We start from the raw sequence: 20,782 nt of genomic DNA, 5'->3' as shown, positions 1-20,782 counted from the left end.
CATTACTTTGAGTAGGAACAAAGTTGTTGACGTTAGTCGTCCTTGCTTTCTTTCTTTGTCCCTGATTATGACCTTGAACTCTCTTTATTTGAGGTCTGAATGCTCCTCTGTTCGGGTCATTATAAGTCCAAGTTTTGTTACCCCTTGGTCTAGCTTGTACCTCTTGAATTATAGGCACCGCTCAAATGAGTGCATCCTGAAGATCTGATGGACGCATAGATTCAAGACGGGTATTTACTGGTGGATTTAAACCCGCACAAAATTTGGACACCTGCTGTGTCATGTCCATCTGTGGCGCATACTTTAAAAGTGAAACGAATTTAGAGTAGTATGCGTCAAGAGTGAGTCCTAGCTGTTTTAGCTCGTAGAACTCGTTCATTTTTTGCGTGCAATATGCAGGTGGTAAGTATCTTCCCTGCACGGCTTTCTTCAGCTTTTCCCAGGTAACGGATCTCTCTGCGATCCCTTGATCCCTGCACCATTGCTTCCACCAAAGTCTGGCTTCGCCGGTGAGTTTTAACTTGGCGAGCATAGCCTGATTGGCGGGTGCAGTACCGGCTGCTTCGAAGTAATCCTCCATGGATTCAATCCAAATTTCAGCATCAGCCTGAACGAATCTGCCTCTCCCGTCAAACTCGGGTGGCTTAATCTGCTTGAGAAGGAACTTCTTCTCCTGGATCACAGCAGTACTTAATGTAGGAGGCGAATTAGGAACCTGTACCTGGGGTTGTGCCTGAATAAAGGTTTTCTTAACGTTATTATACGATAATCGACGTTAGCTTATCTTTAATTCAGCTATCTCATAAACAATGTAGCTACTTAACTTTTTATCAACTCTTATGCACAGCCAGACATTAATAAAAAGAAGTCTTTATTTGTATTTACATGGGCATTCGAATACAACGTTTCATGTGATGATAAGCCAATTGTTACATTTAGTTTGGGGAGAACAATATTGTATTGCATTTATCTACAGGAACTGTATAATAGTAAGGTTTTGGATCATGGATCTTCAGGAATCGGTAAGTCATTGGAAGTTCAGGATATTCTTTCCGTTGGAATCCATACTTCTCATGGCGGCCCAACACTTTAATCCTGTCGGCGGGGATTACACGAGTTACTTCCTCATATACATATGAGTTCATCTCAATCCTCCGACCTCGAATATGTAAAGTCGAATTTACGTGAGCTTCCACAAAAACAAACAGCTTCACGACTTTCAGGTCTTCCAACCACTTGATCCTCTTTAGGTTGATCTGTAGATAAGCAAACCGGTGGGCAGCTATATAGTAGATTCCTGAAGCACCCATCCATCTTCGTTCCATGTATAAAGGTGATGGATTATAAATCTGCTCTAGGATGTTCATCATCTCAACCCTTTGTCGATAAAGCGGAGAATGCATTGCAGTCATAATCATGACTCGAAATACCAGAAACTTGTTCCACGCTTCGTAATTCTGCAAGACAGCATTGAAGGTAAGGAAATGTTTAGACAGCAACAATTGCTTTACTTCATTTCTTTGAGATTTCATAAAAACAATTCCGTTATTGGTCCCCGCTCTGATACCAACTGTAACGTGTCCACTAGTATCATCCAGGACACGTCTTAGCAGTCCATCGGAAAGGATGTCTAGAAAGCTCCGCCCGGCACTCCCATGGAATGCTACCGGGTTTGCGATCTAGGGTTTTCCGCATCTGCCATGTAGCGGAAGTATTCTGGCCGTTCCCACTTAAGATCGACTGGAATTAGGGTTTTCCTGATTGGTCATTTCCTAACAGCAACTAGCGTCGGACCCAAGCGAACTACTTTACGCAGAAACGCCAGGTCCGAAGCGGATTCACGCTGCACTTGGTTCAAAGAGAATGGGAAACGAGAGGGATGCAAAGCTCAACCTCTCTGCCATAAGGCATAGTCCCATTCCGTTCCCCTAAAACAGCGTAAATCGGTTAAGACATAACTCTAGGTCAACGCTTTTGTTGTTCGTGTCTTTTGACGATCATCCTGCTGTTCTTCGAGATTTGAGAAAAGTTCCCGGCCAACCGGGACCACCCAACCGTAGGACGGACCCATGGCCCATCCACCGCACTTTCCTCGGTTTGTTTTAGTTAGGTAATTATCTAACACGTTAGTTGGACATGTAACAATCAGCTTCTTTAATTAAACCGTTAAGCACTGGTTCCTTCACGTAATCTTTCACGTGACATAGAAAAACAATATCAAACAAGTTCTTTATTAACATATCATCATATTTATCTTTGAAATACAAGGAGATCCGCCCGTAGGCTTGTCCATAATCCGCCCGAAGGCTATCCAACAATCCACAGAGATCACTATTTCAAGCTTCCGCCCGTAGACTAGTATGCGGGCCTCGAGATTCAATCCCGAGTCACGTTAGCCTCTTGTGCAGGACCCAGAAGGCGAGGTATTTACGGCCAAAGCTCCCCCTAGCACCCAAGCGTCCTCCTGCTCCAAGTAGTGCTCAACGGAGAGACCTCTCGCGGCGGGTTCGGTCCACGTTCCCGACGCGGTCAACAACCCCCTTGGTTAGGGTCAGGCAGACAGTCGGGGGTAACTGAAGCTGCCTCTCCCTTCAGGCCTTCAACCTGAAGTATAGATATTCATTTAATTTGTAATTCATAAATCAAACAGTGCTCTAAAATCTCTAGCAAGCACAAACATTTCCATTAATCGATCTTGTTGGCAAACTGCTAAGGAATGAATTTTTCCTTTTGAATGCATCTAGCACTCGATCCGAGGTACCTTGCAACTTGGCAAGATCCTTTATATTCTGGGCTAGGGCGTACCCTATTAACCCAACTTGGACAACCCTAAAGTTCATTGGATATTTTAGTTTCCGGTTTTTAATCTTCATTACTTAGAAGGATATCAAAGAATACATCCTTTTGCAAGATAACTTGCGTAAGGATCCGCCATCCTTGTTGAGGGTATTTAACATTTCTTCTTGTGAATCAATCACAAGACCATATGACTTCGTACTTGCTGCGCAAGTCCTGCATCGTAATATGCGATGAAACAATCCGTTTCAGTTTCTTTAAGCTGACGTTTGTCAAACCTAGGGTCTCCTTTTATTATTTTCTTTAAGAACCTCAAGGACAAACCCTAGTTCTTTTACATTTACAATTTATTGACCCTACAATCAGGGAAGGTGGGCAAGTATTTAAGGTATAAACGTTCTTGGATTTTTAAATCATTCCCAAAGCATATTTTGCAGCATAGGTATTTCTAAGTTTATATTGTTATCTATGTGACAATTGATTTTTCAGTCCTAAACTTTATTGCTTTGAGGTTAGGTAAATTCAATTAATCTTCCTTTTTCCTTGCGAACAAAACTCATGCCAAATAAACAATCTTTTCCTTGCTAAGATATGCAGTTAGCAATGATAACTTCCTAGAGTTTAAGCAACGTAAGAAACCTTTCATGAATTTCTCCTTCTATGATGATTCGTTGTAAAAAGAATAGGGGTTAATGGTGCAAGATGCAGAATTATACCTTCTAAACTTAACCGAAGTATACTACTTTAGTGGGTAAATAATCTTGCTCATAATTCGTTTCAATGCATAATACTTTTTGAAGGAAAACTACGTTTATAATTTATTTATTTTGCATGTTTTATTTAAACTAAATTCCTTTATCGTAAATAACTAGAACAAAATATATATCTTATCCCTAACAATTCATCTTGCATGATTGAATTAAAACCGATATAAAATTAAGAAGGAAAAACCTGGTTTTGGGGTGAGATATCCACATGGATACCGGGAGATGACCCTCCCGCAGCTACTCCTTGGACTTTCTTAGGCGGCATCGCAGCTGTAGTCCTTCGACGTGGAAGCAGCTTTACACTTCTTTTCGGAATTCCACCGTCGCTTCAATACTCTTCTTCTCTTTATCGAGGCAAGGAATCGTTAAGGGATTAACCACGAGAAGGGGGTAATACGACTTTTAAGGTCTTAGCTTCTTCGGAGAGGAAAAGGTTTACAAAGCCTAAAAGAAAAGGCCCTATAGGGATTTATACGCGGTGAAAAGGGCATAGTTACCAGGAACGGGGAACGGGAACGGGAACAGGACCCCCCGGAACGGGGAAAACGCCTAAAGTTAGGGAACGGGAACGGAGGGAACGGCATATATATATATATATATATATAGATATATATATATATATATATCTATATATATATATATATATATATATATATATATATATATATATATATATATATATATATATATATATATATATATATATATATATATATATATATCTATATATATATATATATATATATATATATATAGAGAGAGAGAGAGAGAGCTCATAGATTAAGTTAGTTGGAAGATTGCATGGTGGAAGTGAGAAGAGTGGCATGATATCACCGTTGCATCTTGCTCACACCAAATCTGGACAAATCCCCAAATTTTCCAAGTCCTGCGTGCACTAATTTCAATGAAATTGAAAGAATTTCACTAAAATGTGAAAAGCCCCAAAATTCCCGGTTAGATGTGCACCGACTTTGCAATTTCTGAGTCAAATTGTCCAATTCTGTGTTAAGATCCCCAGATTCGAGAAAAGCCCCAAATTTTTGAGCCGATTTTGAACAAATAAGAGATCTTGTGCTCACGCATGCGAAACCCCGTCAATGGGTGAAGGAGATTTCAAAAAAAAGATTGAAATTTTGAAAAAATCTACGGGTCAACGGACCCGTCAGTCGTGCGCTGTGACGCCCACCTTTCGCCGTTACGTACTGGTCGCCGTGTCCGCCGTGCAGTCGCCCCGTCGCGTGCAACTGTTGCCTGTTACGTATCGCACAGCAGTCGCCTCCAGTAGTCTGTCCACGCTTGCTGCAGTTCCAGGGAACGGTTGCTGGAATGGCCCGGAACGGGCAGGAACGAGGCTGGGAACGGGCAGGAACGTTCCATTGGCGTTTCGCTGGTAGACACATGTCGGAACTCGTTAATCCGTTCCTAAGGCCCGGAACGGGCGTTCTCTGTTTCTATGGAAAAGGGTGTGTGTGAGTGTGGTTTCAAAAAACATATGAAGGCCTTGGGAGATCTTTAGGCTTGGGAGTAAAAGGTATAGGAAGGGGGATTCTTGGAGATGTTTTAGGATACGGAGTAGTAAAGGCTTAGGGATTTAAACCCAGGGTGAAAGGGGGAAGGTGAAGGGTGAAGGGCTTATAGCACTGGGGGGGGGGGGGGGGGGGGGGGGGGGGGGGAGGGTAATAAGGCTTTTCAAGCCTTAGTTCTTTTTGGGGATTCCATCCATGGGAAGGGGTTTTATGGGGGCTCCACGAGAAGGGGAGCTTAAGGGCTCCATGGGAAGGGGTTAATGGCTCCACGGGAAGGGCTTAAGGCTTATAAAGCACGGAGGGGGGTTCATCCATGGGAAGGAGGCTTAAGGGTTTAAAAAAACCGGGAGGGGGTGAAAAGTTAATGAAGGGTATAGGAAGGGGGGGCTTCTTAGGAGCTATAGAAGCTTCCTAAGAAGCTTCTGGTGCTGTGGGCCCACGTGGCAGAAGAAGGTGGCAGATGGCGACGTGGCCATGGACCGGCGGACTGCAGCGGCACTTCCCTCCCCTCGACGAATTCTGCGACGTCGTCAGCCTCTCCTTTCGTCCTCACGGCAGCTTGGCGACGTTGCTCACGGCAGCCCCTTCCTTCTTATCTCTCAAAGACACCACCTGAGATCTCTAGTATTGAAATATCAAAGGTGCCCCCACCAAGAACAAAGACTACAACAGTGTATCCGCCTCTCTCACCCTTTTCACAGAGTCTCCGTTCTTCCCCCTCTTCCAAGTAGCCTACGGCCCTCCCTCAATTATATAGGGGAGGGGAGGGAATCCTCCCTCTCCTATGTGTCATTGTGCATGCATCCTCCTTGTTCCAAGCTCTAGCAAGGAGCTTGGTGTCCCATGCTTCCCTCCCTCTCCCCCAGCTCGACAGTCGGGTGGGGGAAGGAGGGAGTAATTTTTTTTTTTTTTTAATTGCCTTAAAAAAAGAATTAACCCAAAGCCCTATTCACGCGTAATAAAATTTAGATTTGTTACAGAACTGGAGAACCCGAAAATCAACCTCAGGAGAGAAGCCACTAGCTCCGTGCATCCATGCTGGAAAGAATACGAAGGCCTCGTCACCAAGTCACAGTTGAACCTCCAAGGCCCTGATCTAGGTGGTACCGAAAGATCCTAGGTATCAGTAGAAGAGATGACTGGTCGAAGACAGCCACCCCAATAAAGTAGAGGATGGGTGAAGAACTTCATGTGGAGTAGGTTTCCTCGCTAAGGTGGAAAGTGGAGGGGCTCCCGCTGAAGTCGAAGAAGAAGTGGATGCCCCTCTAAGGGCAAAGAAATAACATCCCTCTCTGAATCCCCATCTGAAGTAGATAGGAAATCCAAAAACTCATGGATCACGGACTCCGAAATGTCTAACGACGAAGGAAGTGTTGCTGATTGTGCCGAAGAAGGTATCTGGGGTGCCATAGAACTCCCAGAGATAACCTCTCGAACCTAAGTAGTCAAGGGTGGAAAAGGGTGGGGCTCAAAATGCGCAAGAGGTGGGCAACAGTCACTGTCTCTCAGTGGAGCGGACTAGGTAGCCGAAGAAGAGAAAGAAGTCGAGCAGCCACAATCTCTCGAAGGAGCGGAGTGACAAGGAGACGGTATCAAACAATCATTCTCTCTCAATGGAGCAGACTATAGAATTGTGGGCTATGGTAGCCACTGTACCCGAAAATAGGTGGGAGAAGACTGCCACTAGCATTGCAACAATCTCCAGGAGATCGTAACACCAATCGATCCTCCATGTGCTCGAAAGGACTTAGTACGCTTCGGATGTATCTTATTGCCTTTAGCATAGTACTCTGATAACCAATGCAGAACGATCTCTGTGGCCCAGAAAAGAGAGGTGGCACAAGGAGTGCTTGGTGGAAGATGCATATACTCCGGGGGATGGGGAGCAAAGGTCGAAGTCGGCAAGCATTGATGGTGTGTCCGGTCATGCCACAGTAGGAGCGCCCAGTAGTCTGGTCATCTGTTGGTAAAGAAGCCATGGGTACCAGTGTGCCTTGCTGAAGAAGGAAGAGGTGGAAGAGATTAGCCACGAACCGCAATGTTTGCCTCAAGGGGTGTGAGGGCAGTATGAAGCACGAACTGCAATGTCCGCTACAAGGGGTGGGAGGACAGTGAAAGGGTTGGAAGTGAGCTGTCAATGGAAGGAGGATGCTACCAGCAATAAGAGGTTGCAACCAGTAGAAAAGTGCAGGTGAGGAGAGAAAGACTAAAAACACAAGTGAGGAGAAAGAAATACTAAAAATGCAAGAAAAACCAGCAACAACAGTCAGTATGCTGAAATCAGCTCCGAAGAGTGTGTGATAAACTAAAAACAGGTGCCAAATTGTTGTAGACAGCAATGGCCAGCTTGGACCACGATGTCCTCCGTGTTTGGGGTGTGGGCAGCAAGCTGAAATACCTGAAATCTGTAAAAACGAGATTGTTTTCTAAATGGAGAGTGATCAGCAACAGTTGCTTTGCTGTAAATAGCTGCAAACTACGGGTGGAAGGCTGGAAACAAGCGTCAAACTGTAGATGACAGCAAGGGATGGTTGAGACTGCGATGTCCTTCGCGAAAGGGGTATGGGCAACAAGCTGAAAACACCTAAAACCTACAAAAACGAGATTTTGATGCAGCGGAAGAAGAAAAGAAGTGGATGCCCAACCGGTCTTTGCCTTCACTGGAGTGGAGGATCTTTACCGCTGCTTGAGCAGATCCAGCTCTTATACCATATTAAAAGATGACATACCAGCGAGATAGTAGGGTTTGCGGGGAGGAACACGGAGTGAGCTCGGAAAACATGGAGAAGAGAAGAGAAGAGAGAAGCAACTCTAATGAATGGAATGATGAAGATCTAAATCATGGAGTGAATGTGATACAAGGGAACAAGGGTGCCGTAGCACAAGGAAGATGATGAAGACAGCCACGAACCACGAACCACAAACCGCAATGTCCTCCTGAAGAGGTGTGAGGGTGGTGGAGAGGCTAGAGAGGAGGTGACAGACTGACTGAATCAGCCGAGAGGAATGAATGAGAGAGTGGCCTATAAATAGGCACAGTTAGTCTAGGATGGCGCCCCTTTTTGGGGCTGCAAACCCTAAACGCAAAATGCAAAAACGCAAAAACACAAACTACGGGTGAAGGATGAAGGGTTTCTCAACATAGCCCACCAATGTGCCTCAAAGAGGACCTAATATTGACGTCGATCATACCAACTCTTGAAAACAAAAAGTAGGCGTAACAACTCTCTAAGTCTATCAACAATGCCTTTGAAAGAGCACACATGACAATCCAATCACCAATGTTGCAACACATAAACGACCACGGATTCCCCGCCTTCAACCAACCCGCCAGAGTGTCCCTCCTCTAAACTCAAACTAGGAGTCAATCCTACTCTCTATCAAACAACTCATCATAGGCCTGGATGTCAATCCCACCTCTAGAATTTTAAACAACTAAACTTCAATCAATGCGAAAGGACCCTCTTGAGATCCTATGCACCTGTATAGAAGTAAAGATGAGGCTTACATTCCCACCCCACCATCCTCTCACACTCCCTCTTTAGCACCGAGAGGTGAGGGATGACATACATCACCTATACTAGCAAGCTGGAAGGAAGGCCCCTGTAGCCATCACAAGGGCTGCATGGCTAAAGCCTGAACTTGGACATGCAAATGATGAGGACTTGGCTATAGAACCGTCACTCTTCATCCTTGTCTGCTACTTCTATCACAAAGCTACTATTATCCAACAATCCTTTCAAAGATATCCCGTCTTGCCACAATAATAGCACTAAGACTTTTTCTTCTTCCACGAGGGTGATCTTTGAAACTAAAACATCTAGAGCACTAAGAGATGGCATCATCAATAAAACCTAAATCTAAACAAAAGTCTCCACCATAACACTCATAGATGGGTAAACAATGTCTACATGATGAGCATCCATAGAAGTTATAGAAGCCATGACGAGGAAGATTTAAAGAAGATAAACAAAGGCAAGGGATCTTACAGAATAGACATGTGACAAGAAACAAACTCACAAGAGTTCCAAGAGTTCAAGCAATAAAGAAGGCATATAGCGCAAGGATCGACAATAACCAGAGTGTAGTGAAAAGAACTTGACAACCGGACACACAAAGAATCCTCTCTAAAGCTGAGTGATATATAATAAACAAGCTAATCCGAAAACAAGATGAGGGCTGCAAAAACAGATCAAACATAGCCAACAAACAAGAGAAAAGGCTTCCAAACATGATTGCCCAGCCTGTACACACAATAATTGCAGAAAATGCAGGGTCAGCTCATTAGAACACAGGTTGATTAAGCAATAAATGCAAGCAAAACTAGAGAAAACAGGTTGCTTCCTACCCTGCAAAAGGTAGACAGGCAAAACACGAAGCAATACCAGCATTAAATGCAGTCATCCAAGTTGCACAGGAAACTGATCAGCAAAATGCAAAGGGATGCTGTCAAAACACGGGATTCTAGGGCTGTATAGTATATGCTGACCAAAAATATGCAGCAAAGGGCCACCCTGGCAGTATCAGCAATTGAGACAATCATGAACAGCAGCAAAGAGATGAAAATACAGACCTGCAGCAAAAGAAATTAGCACCATGGAACCTAACATGGACATCCAATATCATGTCAGAAATGGATGCAGCAATGAAAGCATAGAAATCTGTCGCAATAGACTGCATAACACAAGAAAGAAGAGAGAAGAGAAGCACTACAAAGAAAAGAACATTGCAAAGAAAACTCGGAAGAGAAGAAATGCTTGAGAAATGGAATCCATATACCAAAACAACAAACAATACAGAAACAACAGTGAGTCACTAACTTTGTACCGACACGCTCTCTCCATCAAAACCTACATGAAGGTGTATGCACTGAGGTCAATGTCTGGAGGAGGGAGTCCCAAGCCTATAGATAGGCCCAAGATCATGATCAAGTTGGCCAGCATTTAGGGCCACCAAAAATGTAGGTTGGCCAACAAATTATGCAACCAACAAGATAAAAATGCATCAAATAATTAGGCGCCCATGTTGAAAAACTGTTCACCCTTCACCCGCAGTTTGAGTTTCTGCATTTTGCGTTCAAGGTTTGCATTTAGGGTTTGCAGCCCCAAAAAGAGGCGCCATCCTAGACTAACTGTGCCTATTTATAGGCCACTCTAGCAGTTCATTCCTCGCGGCTAATTCATTCAATCTGTCACCTCTTCTCTCTAGCCTCTCCCTTACCCTCACATCCCTTCAAGAGGACATTGTGGTTCGTGGTTTGTGGCTATCTTCATCATCTTCCTTGTGCTACGGCACCCTTGTTCCCTTATATCACATTCACTCCATGATTCACAACTTCATCATTCCATTCAACATAGTTTTTGCTCTCTTCCCTTCTCTTCTCCATGTTTGTTGAGTTCACTCCTCTATGTTCCTCCCCGCAAACCCTATTAGTCTCGCTACCACGTCATCATTTGACATGGTATCAGAGCTAGATCTGCTCAAACAACGGCAAAGATCCTCCACTCCAATGACAGCAAAGACCAATGGCGGGTTCAGCATTCACTTTTCTTCTTCCATTGCATCAAAATCTCGTTTTTACAGGTTTCAGATGTTTTCAGCTTGCTGCCCATACCCCTTTTGCGGAAGACATCATAGTCTCGGCTGTCCCTTGCTGTCATCTACAGTCTAGCACCGTTTCCAGCCTTCCACCCGCAGTTTGCAGCTATTTGCAACAGAGCGACTGTTGCTGACCACTCTCCATTCAAAAAATAATCTCGTCTTAGCAAATTTCAGGTATTTCAGCTTGTTGCCCACACCCCAGACGCGGAGGACATCGCGTCTAAGCTGGCTATTGTTGTCTACAACAGTCTAGTGTTTCCAACCTATCACACACTGTTCAAAGCTAATTTTAGCATGCTGACTGCTACCACTAGTTTTTCTTGCGTCTTTTAGTCTCTCTCTTGCAACCTGAATTTTTACTCTCTCTCTCTCTCTCTCCCCTCACCTGCGTTTTTAGTCTCTCTCTCACATGTATTCTCTACTGGTTGCTATTAGTAGCATCCTCCTCCCACTGGTAGCTCACTTCCAACCCTTCCACTACTCTTCCACCCCTTGCGGCGAACATTGCTGTTCGTGCTTCACACTGCCCTCACACCCTTTTAGACGGACATTGCGGTTCATGGTTCATGGTTGACCTCTTCCACCTTTTCCTTCTTCAACAAGGCACACTGGTACCAATGGCTTCTTTACCAACAGACGACCAGACTACTGGGTGCTTCAACTATGGCATCACCAAACACACCACCGATGCTTGCTGACTTCGACCTTTGCTCCCCACCCCTCTGGAGTATATGCGTCTTCCATCAAGTACTCCTTGTGCCACCTCTCCTTTTTGGGCCACAAAGATAGTTCTGCATCAGCTATCAGAGTATTATGCTCAAGACAATAAGCCGCAAAGGACGCATACTAAGTCCTTTTGAGCACACGGAGGCTCTAAGACCTTACAAGGCGATAAGCCCTCCTAGAGACCATCCCACTGCGCGGAGGTTTCCACCACCCACTTCCAGGTACAGTGGCTTCCCCGGCCCACATCTCCTCCACAGTCCACTCTCCTGAGAGCCCACGACTGTTCACCACCCTTGGCTCATCCTGAGCCTCCTTCTCCACCCTCTTCCACTCATGTTGTTCGAGAGGCCACTTCTAGGTGCTTTCCGGCTTCTTCTTCCGAGCCTCAGATACCTTCTTCAACACAACCAGTGGCACTTCCTTCATCATCAGTTGCTTCGCAATCGGTGAGCCATGAGTGGTTGGATTCCCTTTCTCTCTCAGACTGGGATTCAAAGGGGGATTTTCTTACTTCGCCCTCAGAGGGGGCTTCCAGTTTTTATTCAGCTTCAAAGAAGCCTCCTACTTCTACTCCTTCCGATTCAGAGAGGGACCCTATGTGCCATGAAGTTTCTTCACACACCGCCACCTTTCACTTTCAAGGAGTGTCTCTCCTTTGAGCAGTCATTTCCTCTACTCGTACCCAAAATCTAGAGAACCTACTCATACCCAAGATCTAGAGGACCTACTTCGATCTAGAGGACTTAGTGGCTAGTGGCTTCTCTCCCGAGGTTGTATTTCTTCTAGTATGGAGTCGCGGAGCTAGTGGCTTCTCTCCCGAGGTTGAGTTTCAAGATCTACAGCTCATCCAATCTCCTGACTATCTTCAAAGGTCTCCTTTCAGGTGGTATTCTCATATTACAGGGTGGATCTTTTTCATCCCTTGGTCAGCATGGAGCCATCTTCCGAGATCGAGTACGAGCATATCCTTCTAGTTCTCGGCACTACACAAAGTTTGACATTCCTCCTATGCATTGCATATTTTCATCATCTTTGTACTAGGGCACTTGTGCAAGTGAACAATTTCCCCACGAGGAACATTGTCCAAGTGGCACCTGCTGCATGAGCATTCCTCAACATGTAACAATCCATCTGCACCTCACTCTTCTCTTGTTCCCCTTTTTGGGCTTGAGAGGGGGTGTTGAAAAACCCTTCACCCGCAATTTGCATTTTTTGCATTTCTATATTTTGCGTTTAGGGTTTGCAGCCCCAAAGAGAGGCACCATCCTAGACTAACTGTGTCTATTTATAGGCCACTCCAGCAATTCATTCCTCACAACTAATTCATTTAGTCCATCACCTCTTCTCTCCAGCATCTCCCTTACTCTCACACCCCTTCAGGAGGACATTGTGGTTCATGGTTCGTGGTTGTCTTCATCATCTTCCTTGTGCTACGGCACCCTTGTTCCCTTATATCACATTCACTCCATGATTCAAAACTTCATCATTCCATTCAATAGAGTTTTTTCTCTCTTCCCTTCTCTTCTCCATTTGCTGAGTTCACTCCGTATTCCTCCCCGAAACCCTATTGTCTCGCTGACACATCATCTTTTGATAGCCCAAATAGGCAAGCCACATCATGAAAATCCCAACTCCCTAGAGCATGCACAAACTTACACATAAACTGATTAATCTGCTAACACAACCCATTGGACATACTCTACCTTCTATATTCAACGTTCAGATTATGACAATGTTCAACATTCTACTGTCTCTTTTTCTCTCTCTTTGCTCCATGTTCAATCTTTTCTTTCAAACTGGTCATTCATTTCTGTATCACAACACTCCAACAGTCACGATTACTTGTCACCAAAAATAGGGTGCTCCTCACTCCCTACTAGTCACATGCTTTGGCATGCATAGTGGAAGCAATGCCAACAAAAGCCTTACCATTCTCTACAAACCCATTGTAGCCACTTGAGAAAATCATCTCTCTCTTTATTCCGTTTGTTTTATAGAGCATGGGTTAGTGTTTCAAATCTTGACATGGAGTTCATAGTTCACCGATACATCAATTTTGAGGGCAATTCTAAGGCCTTTCGCTTAAGCAAAATTGACAACATTCCAATTAAATAGCAAGACCCTCCGAGAAAGCTTCATCCAATTTGGCAATGTATACCATCATGTGTAGAGTGAATTCTTGATCTTATTGCATATCAAGACCAAGGACTACAAATGAAACAAGAAGGTGCACAAGGCTGATGCCAAGAATTGGGCAGTTATCAAGCACCATTTCAATAAATCAAGAAAATAAGACACTTCATCCCTAGTGCTCAAAAGCAAGGTAGCTTCCATCAAATTTCCATCCCCAAAGCCAGCATAATAGACTTTATTAATTATATGGCTTCACTGCTATGTTGTGATGATATCAAAAAACTGTAACACCACTGATAACTGTGCAGGAAATATAATCACAAGTGACGATCATTTTTGGACTTAAGAATTGCAGGGACAGTAGTTTCTTTCCACCCACCTCCCATTCCATGTGACTAACTGGTCATAAATGATGGTGATTCCTCCCCAAGAACCATTGCAAAAACTCAAGAAAATAAGAAACATCATCCCTAGTCCTGAAAAGCAATGTAGCTTCCAACAAATTTCCCTCCCAAAAGCCACCATACACTTTATAAATTGTATGGCTTTAATGCTATGTCATGCTATTATCAAAGAACTGTAACACCACTTATGACTGTGCAGGAAATACAGTCACAAGTCATGATCATTTTTGGACCTGAGAATTGCAGGGACAGTAGTTTCTTCCCATCCCACCTCCCATTCCATGTGACTTACTAGCCACAAATGATGGCAATTCCTTCCCATCCTCGTCCTCTTTTGCGTCCCATGTGAGTATGGCAGGAAATTATATGACTAGGGAGAAATTTGCAGGAGGAACATCATAATTATACGAGCACAATACTAAGGAGGCATCAACCCCATTCTCTGAAAGTGTAAAGTTGAGATGCAGATTTTAAAGGATGATTGTTTCGTCACACTTGACTGAAGTGGACACTACTCGAGCATCTATCAAAGGAGGCGTTTAAAATTCGCAGAAACTGATAGAGAAGCTACGAAAAGGTGAGGGCGTACTTGTTTCTATGATGTCTTTGTGGGCAGCAACATCAGAGAGTGAGGTGGGCCGATACTTCTCCACCCAGGGCGCGCTCTTCTGCGGGGAGGGTGGCAATTTGGATTTGCCCTTCTGAGCTGAGGAGAGCTTCGAAGGCGGCGGTGCATCCACGTCCATGGGCGCCACACTATCCATCGCTTGTGTGCTTTGATTTTTCTTATTCTTCTTCTGCTGCTGTTGTCTGATGCTGTGATGATTCTGCTTCTCTGCGTCAGCATACAGTGTGGCGCGGGAAATGCGTGCCGTTTTAAACGGGCGGCTTGTCAACACTTTGGCCCGCCCCACCAACGAGGGCCGGGCACCCAGTCGGCAAGATTATTGGTTTCATATTTCGCCAATTGGACTGGAGTCTTTAACAACTTTCAACCCAGTTGGCAAGATTACTGGTTTTGTATTCAGCCAATTGGACTGGCGTCTTTAACCTTCAACAACAGGCGGGCAACCCGTCAACAAGATTATTGGTTTCATATTCCACCAATTGGATTGGAGTCTTTAACCTTCAACAAGGGGCGGGCACCTAGTCGACAAGATTACTGGTTTTATATTCCGCCAATTGGGCTAGCGTCTTTAACCTTCAACCCAACAAACGCCCGTAAACAAGAAAAGTGAGTTAGGCGGGGGTTGCAAACCTATGAATCGACCATCCCTCTTTCACACCGATTCTTCGGACAAATGCCACTCCCTGTCCATGCCTTGCTATGACCTTCCTTGATTGTACTTTCCACACCTCTTTACGACCCTCAATATAGGTTGCTCGATGCTACCTCATTCGTTTTTCTAGAAGTGCAAGGGGTAGGAGGATAGGGATATGGCTATAGTCATGGTGACTATTAGCATTTGTGGCAAATTACACAACACCAACTATGAAGCCACCGACAAGTTAAGAGCACTTGCTTAAAGACCATCTAGTTAAGAAATAACTTTTTCTGAGCCTTTACATTAATAAGAGAAACTAAGTCTCAACTACTCGTTTCTGACTGTCCGAATACTTGCTTGTCAGTTCACCAACATTGGGGACTAGGCCATACAGCTCCATTTGAATGATGATGCAAGTGCCCTTTATACCATAGAACCAAATCTAACTATATTAAAAACAAAGGTCCAGATTAGGAGCTTTCTCATTAGAACAGTATGTTAGGAAAAGAATTGAGTTCATTGCAATCCACCTTATGCCAAGTCCCCACAAAGCATATGGCAATCACTAAGGCAACCACAATCCCCTAAAGGGGGTCTATCTATTTCAGTAATCAAAGGCCTAGTTGATAGCCATACATGATAAAAACAAGTCATCTTCAAGGCACATGGTCTGCTCAATGATTGCTCCAAATACAAGGATATGCTATATTGATGATGATAGCCAACCAAGCTTCATCAAAAGGAGTTAGAAGAGGATTGTGGAGATGCTTTAATTTGCCATGGGATCCCAATTTGCAATCTAATTACTCTAACTACCATAACCCTTGAATTAATAGGATTCATAATAATGGCAAGCATTCAAAAGTAAAGCACTCTAACATTAGTGGGAGTTGCTCCACTGGGTGTTGAGGTGAATTGGGGTCATGCTCCATGATAGGTTCACAAAGTTGGTAAGCTACAGGGAGTCGATCCAAGGTTGTGCATTGGCGATGGCCTCAAGGGAAGGAGAGCAAAATTCCTAAGTTGTGTAAGCTAGAAGGTAGCCATGGAAGCAAGAACCAAGAAAGGTGATAAGTAGAGAATACAAAAGAAGTGAAAGCAGATTTGAGAAACAAGGTGATAAACACAAGTGTCAGATGACAAATAGGCGCGCTAAAAGGAAAAAGCTTTCTTAAAAGGGCATTGAGTTAATGCGGGATTGTGGCCAATGCATGTATTCCATGTCAGTGAAATAGGCCATTAAAGGGCATGATGAAAATAGCTTTTACAAGATACCATGCCACTGTCAGGGTTATCAGCCCCAATGAGTGGGGTTCATAAGCGAATACTACATCACCATGACTAGCAACCTTTGGATCCATGTAGGCAACCACGAGGGCACAATATTTGGAATTTGCTCACAAAGGAGTGGTAAGGGAATCTGGTTTGATGGGGAATGGGCACTTGAAGCCTTTAATATGATAATGATGTAGCCAAAATCCATTAATGGGCTTTGGCAATAATTTTCCCTGTAAATTGGTCAAATAGAAAGAGTTAGTGTTGGAATTATGAAAGACCCAAAAAGGGCCACTCCATCTAAAAGTGGTTTCTTGGAAAGCCTATCTACTTGATGCTTTTGCCAGGCTTGGAATTTGGATAAAATGTAGGCACAGCGAATCCGGTCTTCTTCTAGATGTGCGGTGGCTTCCATCCGAAAAGGGAGGGATTCCTTTGGGATGAGCCATCCTTGTGCCACAATCCGTAAACTGTGTACTACATACTCCTGAGGTGTAATGACTTCCATGCCAAATACTAATTTATAAGGGGTCATTCTAGTAACAACCTTGAAGGAGATACAAAAAAGGCCCATAATGCTGTGGAAAGCTTGGTATCCCACTCTTTTCTATTATGTTCTACCAACTTGGTTAAAATAAGGGGAGGGCTTTTTATAAGGGGAGGGCTGTAGGGAAACTAGATGACAGGAGTACATGCTCAACTGCACCATCATGGGTAGCAACATGTACCTCACCACTAGTAACAGTGGTAACACCCGCTGCATCTCTTATACTAGGATAATAAGGGGAGGGCTTTTTATATACAATGAGAAAAAATGAGGTGAGTCCTTTGATGAACTTATTGACAAAATGTGTACCTCTGCCGTTGGCCAATTCAATAGGGGTACCGTGCCTTGTGAAGATATCTCTGAATAGGCATTTAGAAACAATTTTGGTAGTGTTGTTTGGTAGAGCCCATGCTTCTATCCATTTTATGCAATAATCAGTGGCTATCAGGATGTACATGTTTCTTGAATAAGTAGCTAATGGTGAAATTGGACCAATAAAATCCATACCCCATTTTTGGAAGGGCTCCAAAGGTAGGATTGGTTGGAGTGGCAAGCAGTCTCTAGTGCTAGGCTGACCTATCTTTGGCAAGAATCACACTGTTGGACCCACTCACATGCGTCACCATTCATGGTCAGCCACCACAAACCAACTTGTTGGATTTTGCAAATTGTCAACTTTGCAACAAAGTGGCAGCTGGAAATTCCTCGTTGAGCTTTCTCTAGAATTATAGGCTACTCCATTGGAAGGACTATTCTTTATAGTACTCCAAAGAGAGTGTGATAATATAATTAGTTCATTATGGCCTCAAAACACCAGCTCCAATGATCCAATTGTTTGTGTTGGTCCTTTTGAGATGGGAAGGGGGCACTTTGATCTCTAGGAAGGTCATCATTTCTTTATACCATGTTCATGAAGGGTTAGGTGGCTCATGCTCTAGTACATCCATTGCAACTGTAAATAAATGGACATCTCAGAACTCATCTTCAACACCAATTGGAGTTTCTCTAGAATCAAGTTGAGATAGAAAGTCGGCAATCACATGCTGTGCTCCAAGGCGATGTATCACCTTGTATTCAATTCCTATAACATTAGAATCCACTAGACTAGTCGCCCTGTGACATTTTGTTGCTTAACCAAATAAACTAAAGCTAAATGATCCAGATGCAAAACAAAAGCATGCACGAGCAAATAGTGTTGAAACTTCTTGATGGAATAGATCGTGTTGAGTCACACATTTCTGCAACTTAGTAGTTCTTTTTTGCATTGGACAATCTCCTGCTTACATAAAATATTGGGCAAACCATCCATTGGCACCTTTTTGCATAAGCACTACTAATAGCCATATCAGAGGCATCAACAAATACATGAAATGGTTTCTCCCGATCCATTGATGATTGGGGCTCTAGAAAGTAATAGCCTAAGGCAACGAAATGATAAGTTTGCCTCTTGATTTCATTGAAAGATAGGTTTCACCACATGTGTTAATTTTTTCAAGGGAATGGCTAAGTGCGCTAAAAGTTGTAGGTGGTGACCATGCCACTAGATTTTCCCCAAGATACTGAGTAGTGCAGATGGTGAACTTGGCATTATGCCTTGCATGATTGTTGCCACCTTGATGGGGTTGATAGCAATGCCATCTTGAGAGATAATGTGGCCCAATAAAAATCCTCCTTTAACAACAAATACACATCTTAAAGATTTTAAACTAAAGCTTACCTCTCAACAATGTGTTAGATAGAGCTAGAGGTGCATCAAATGCAATGTTGTTTTCCCAAATGCATTGAACTTATCTAGAAATACTCTCATAAAATTAGTTAGGTAAGAACCAAAGGCCTCTTGCATGTCTCTCTAAAAAGAGGCAAGAGTATTCTTGAGGTCAAACCACATTATCGTGCAAACATATATACCCTAGGTAGTGATGAATGCTGTTTCAGGCTAATCTTTTGACTTGGTTGTAGCCATTGAAGCCGTCAAGGAAGGAGTACATCTCATGGCCAGCCACTTCATCTAGAATAGTATCCAAGCATAGAAAGGGGAATAGATTCGGAATAGTGTCCGAGGTGATCTTTTGGATTCTTCTTGTGCTTCTTACCGAGATGATCATATGGTATATGATTCTTATGTTTGCTAGGATAAACCTTTGGCTACTTCCCTTTGTGAAATCCAGGGTGACCATTTGGATTTGTAGCTCCACTAGGTTGTGAATCTTCTATTGCAACTTGCTTATTTTTCTCTTGTTTGGGTTTGGAACTACCCGTCCATATTCTTGCTATGGTTTTTGTTAACCCCAATGCAAGATGGGAAAAAGAAAATTCAAATTTACGAAATAAGGCAGAAAAAGGCAGCCAGGCAAGGAATAAAAGAGGAATGTTAAAAGCGTAAGGGCGACTGCAAAGGTCAAGTTGAAGGCAAATGCACATTTTAGAGTGCAAAGGCGCTACTAAAATTCCGTAAAAGAGCATCAAGCTCCCTCCTGTGCAAATCGTAAAACATAGACATGCATAGTTGAAGGGATAAGGTAACTAGAAGGGAATAGGAAAAGAGGACCTTGGCAAGATGCTTGGTCGTGTAAAAAAGGGGATGGGTTCCCAAGGGATATAGGGCTTGTATATAAACTCAAAAAGTGAATGAGAAGCTCATTCTTTGGTGTGTGGCTAAAGTGGTCACTTCTTCTTCTCTTCTTCTCGCTCGCTTGTGTGTGCTTGAGAGAGGCAGTATGAGAGTGTGAGGGAGTGTGTGAGGGTGGGGGACCACGGTGGAGAAGTGCTCCATCTTCTCCTCTCTTCCTCTTCTCTTCTCTTCTCTTCTCTTGTCTCGCGTGAGACTATGGAGGATGGAGCTCATCAAAGTAAGCTCACTACACCCCCGTGGGATCGAAGGCGCATCGGCTAGGTAAGAGATAGCCATTTGTCCTCACTTGAAATGCTTGAAGCAATAAGCAGTTCATGGGTCTTGGCGGATGAGCATGAGCTCGCACTCCATTTTGGTTCCGTTGTTGGGAGGACCACAGATTCAAGCTTGAGCACTTGCGCACTTCAAGTTAAGCGTCGAAGTAGGGTTTCATCCCTGAACTGGTGCTTGATATAGGTAGGAGATTTGGGGTTTTAATCTTCAAAACAAGTATGTGTTTTGGGTTTTTGATGAGTAGACAAGTAGGATAAATCATTTCAATATTTGGGTTTAGATTTTTGTTGCATTTAAAGTAGGAAAGGATCAAGAAATTGAAGTGAACTGCTTTAGGATTGTTGTTGTATAGACATGCCCAAAACAAAGGGAAAAAACAAGATTGAAATACGTTGAAACCCAAAATAGGGCGAAAATGGGGCAAAGATCGGGCATTAGAACAAAGGTTTAAGAACCAAGGAAGGGGGGTCGAAGGCTCATTTTTAGCTTCTACAGTTAGAGAGAAGAGAAAGAGAGAGCTTGAGAGAGAAGATAGAGCCTAGGGTCAAAGCACGGATCGGTCACCACGTATAGGTGTTTTCTAGCCACACAAGATATATACAAACCTTGCCCCTTGTCTATTCTTGCTTTCTAGAAGTTTGTGTGGCCTAGCATGCCCAAAATCATTGCCAACGATTCGATCTTTGCTTCAACTAGAAAAACGGTCGTCGGAATCAGAGGTGAGATTGATAGAGTTCAATTCCGATTATTTTGGATAATTGGACGGTTCGATTTTGGAAGTCAGACCACTCGGACACCACCCAACCCATTCGTTTGGACACATGGCATGTCCAATCC

At 43.6% G+C, this 20,782-nt stretch overlaps 1 protein-coding gene across 2 annotated transcripts in view; it reads right to left on the bottom strand.

Moving 5' to 3' along the window:
• Window positions 1–14,799, bottom strand: part of LOC148032564 (replication factor C subunit 3) — a 39,311-nt gene extending 24,512 nt beyond the window's left edge. For both annotated transcript variants that reach the window (XM_087683204.1, XM_087683205.1), the window contains exon 1: window positions 14,543–14,799. In XM_087683204.1, the coding sequence (XP_087539330.1) occupies window positions 14,543–14,717 (175 nt within the window). In that variant the 5' untranslated portion in view covers window positions 14,718–14,799. The remainder of the gene's footprint in view (window positions 1–14,542) is intronic.
• Window positions 14,800–20,782: the final 5,983 nt, after the last annotated feature.

Source organism: Lygodium microphyllum, chromosome 8 (genome assembly GCF_053477565.2).
Source record: "Lygodium microphyllum isolate KBCC chromosome 8, Lygodium_microphyllum_v1.1.10, whole genome shotgun sequence".
Lineage (NCBI taxonomy): Eukaryota > Viridiplantae > Streptophyta > Polypodiopsida > Schizaeales > Lygodiaceae > Lygodium > Lygodium microphyllum.
This window is presented reverse-complemented; position numbering and strand designations above follow the sequence as displayed.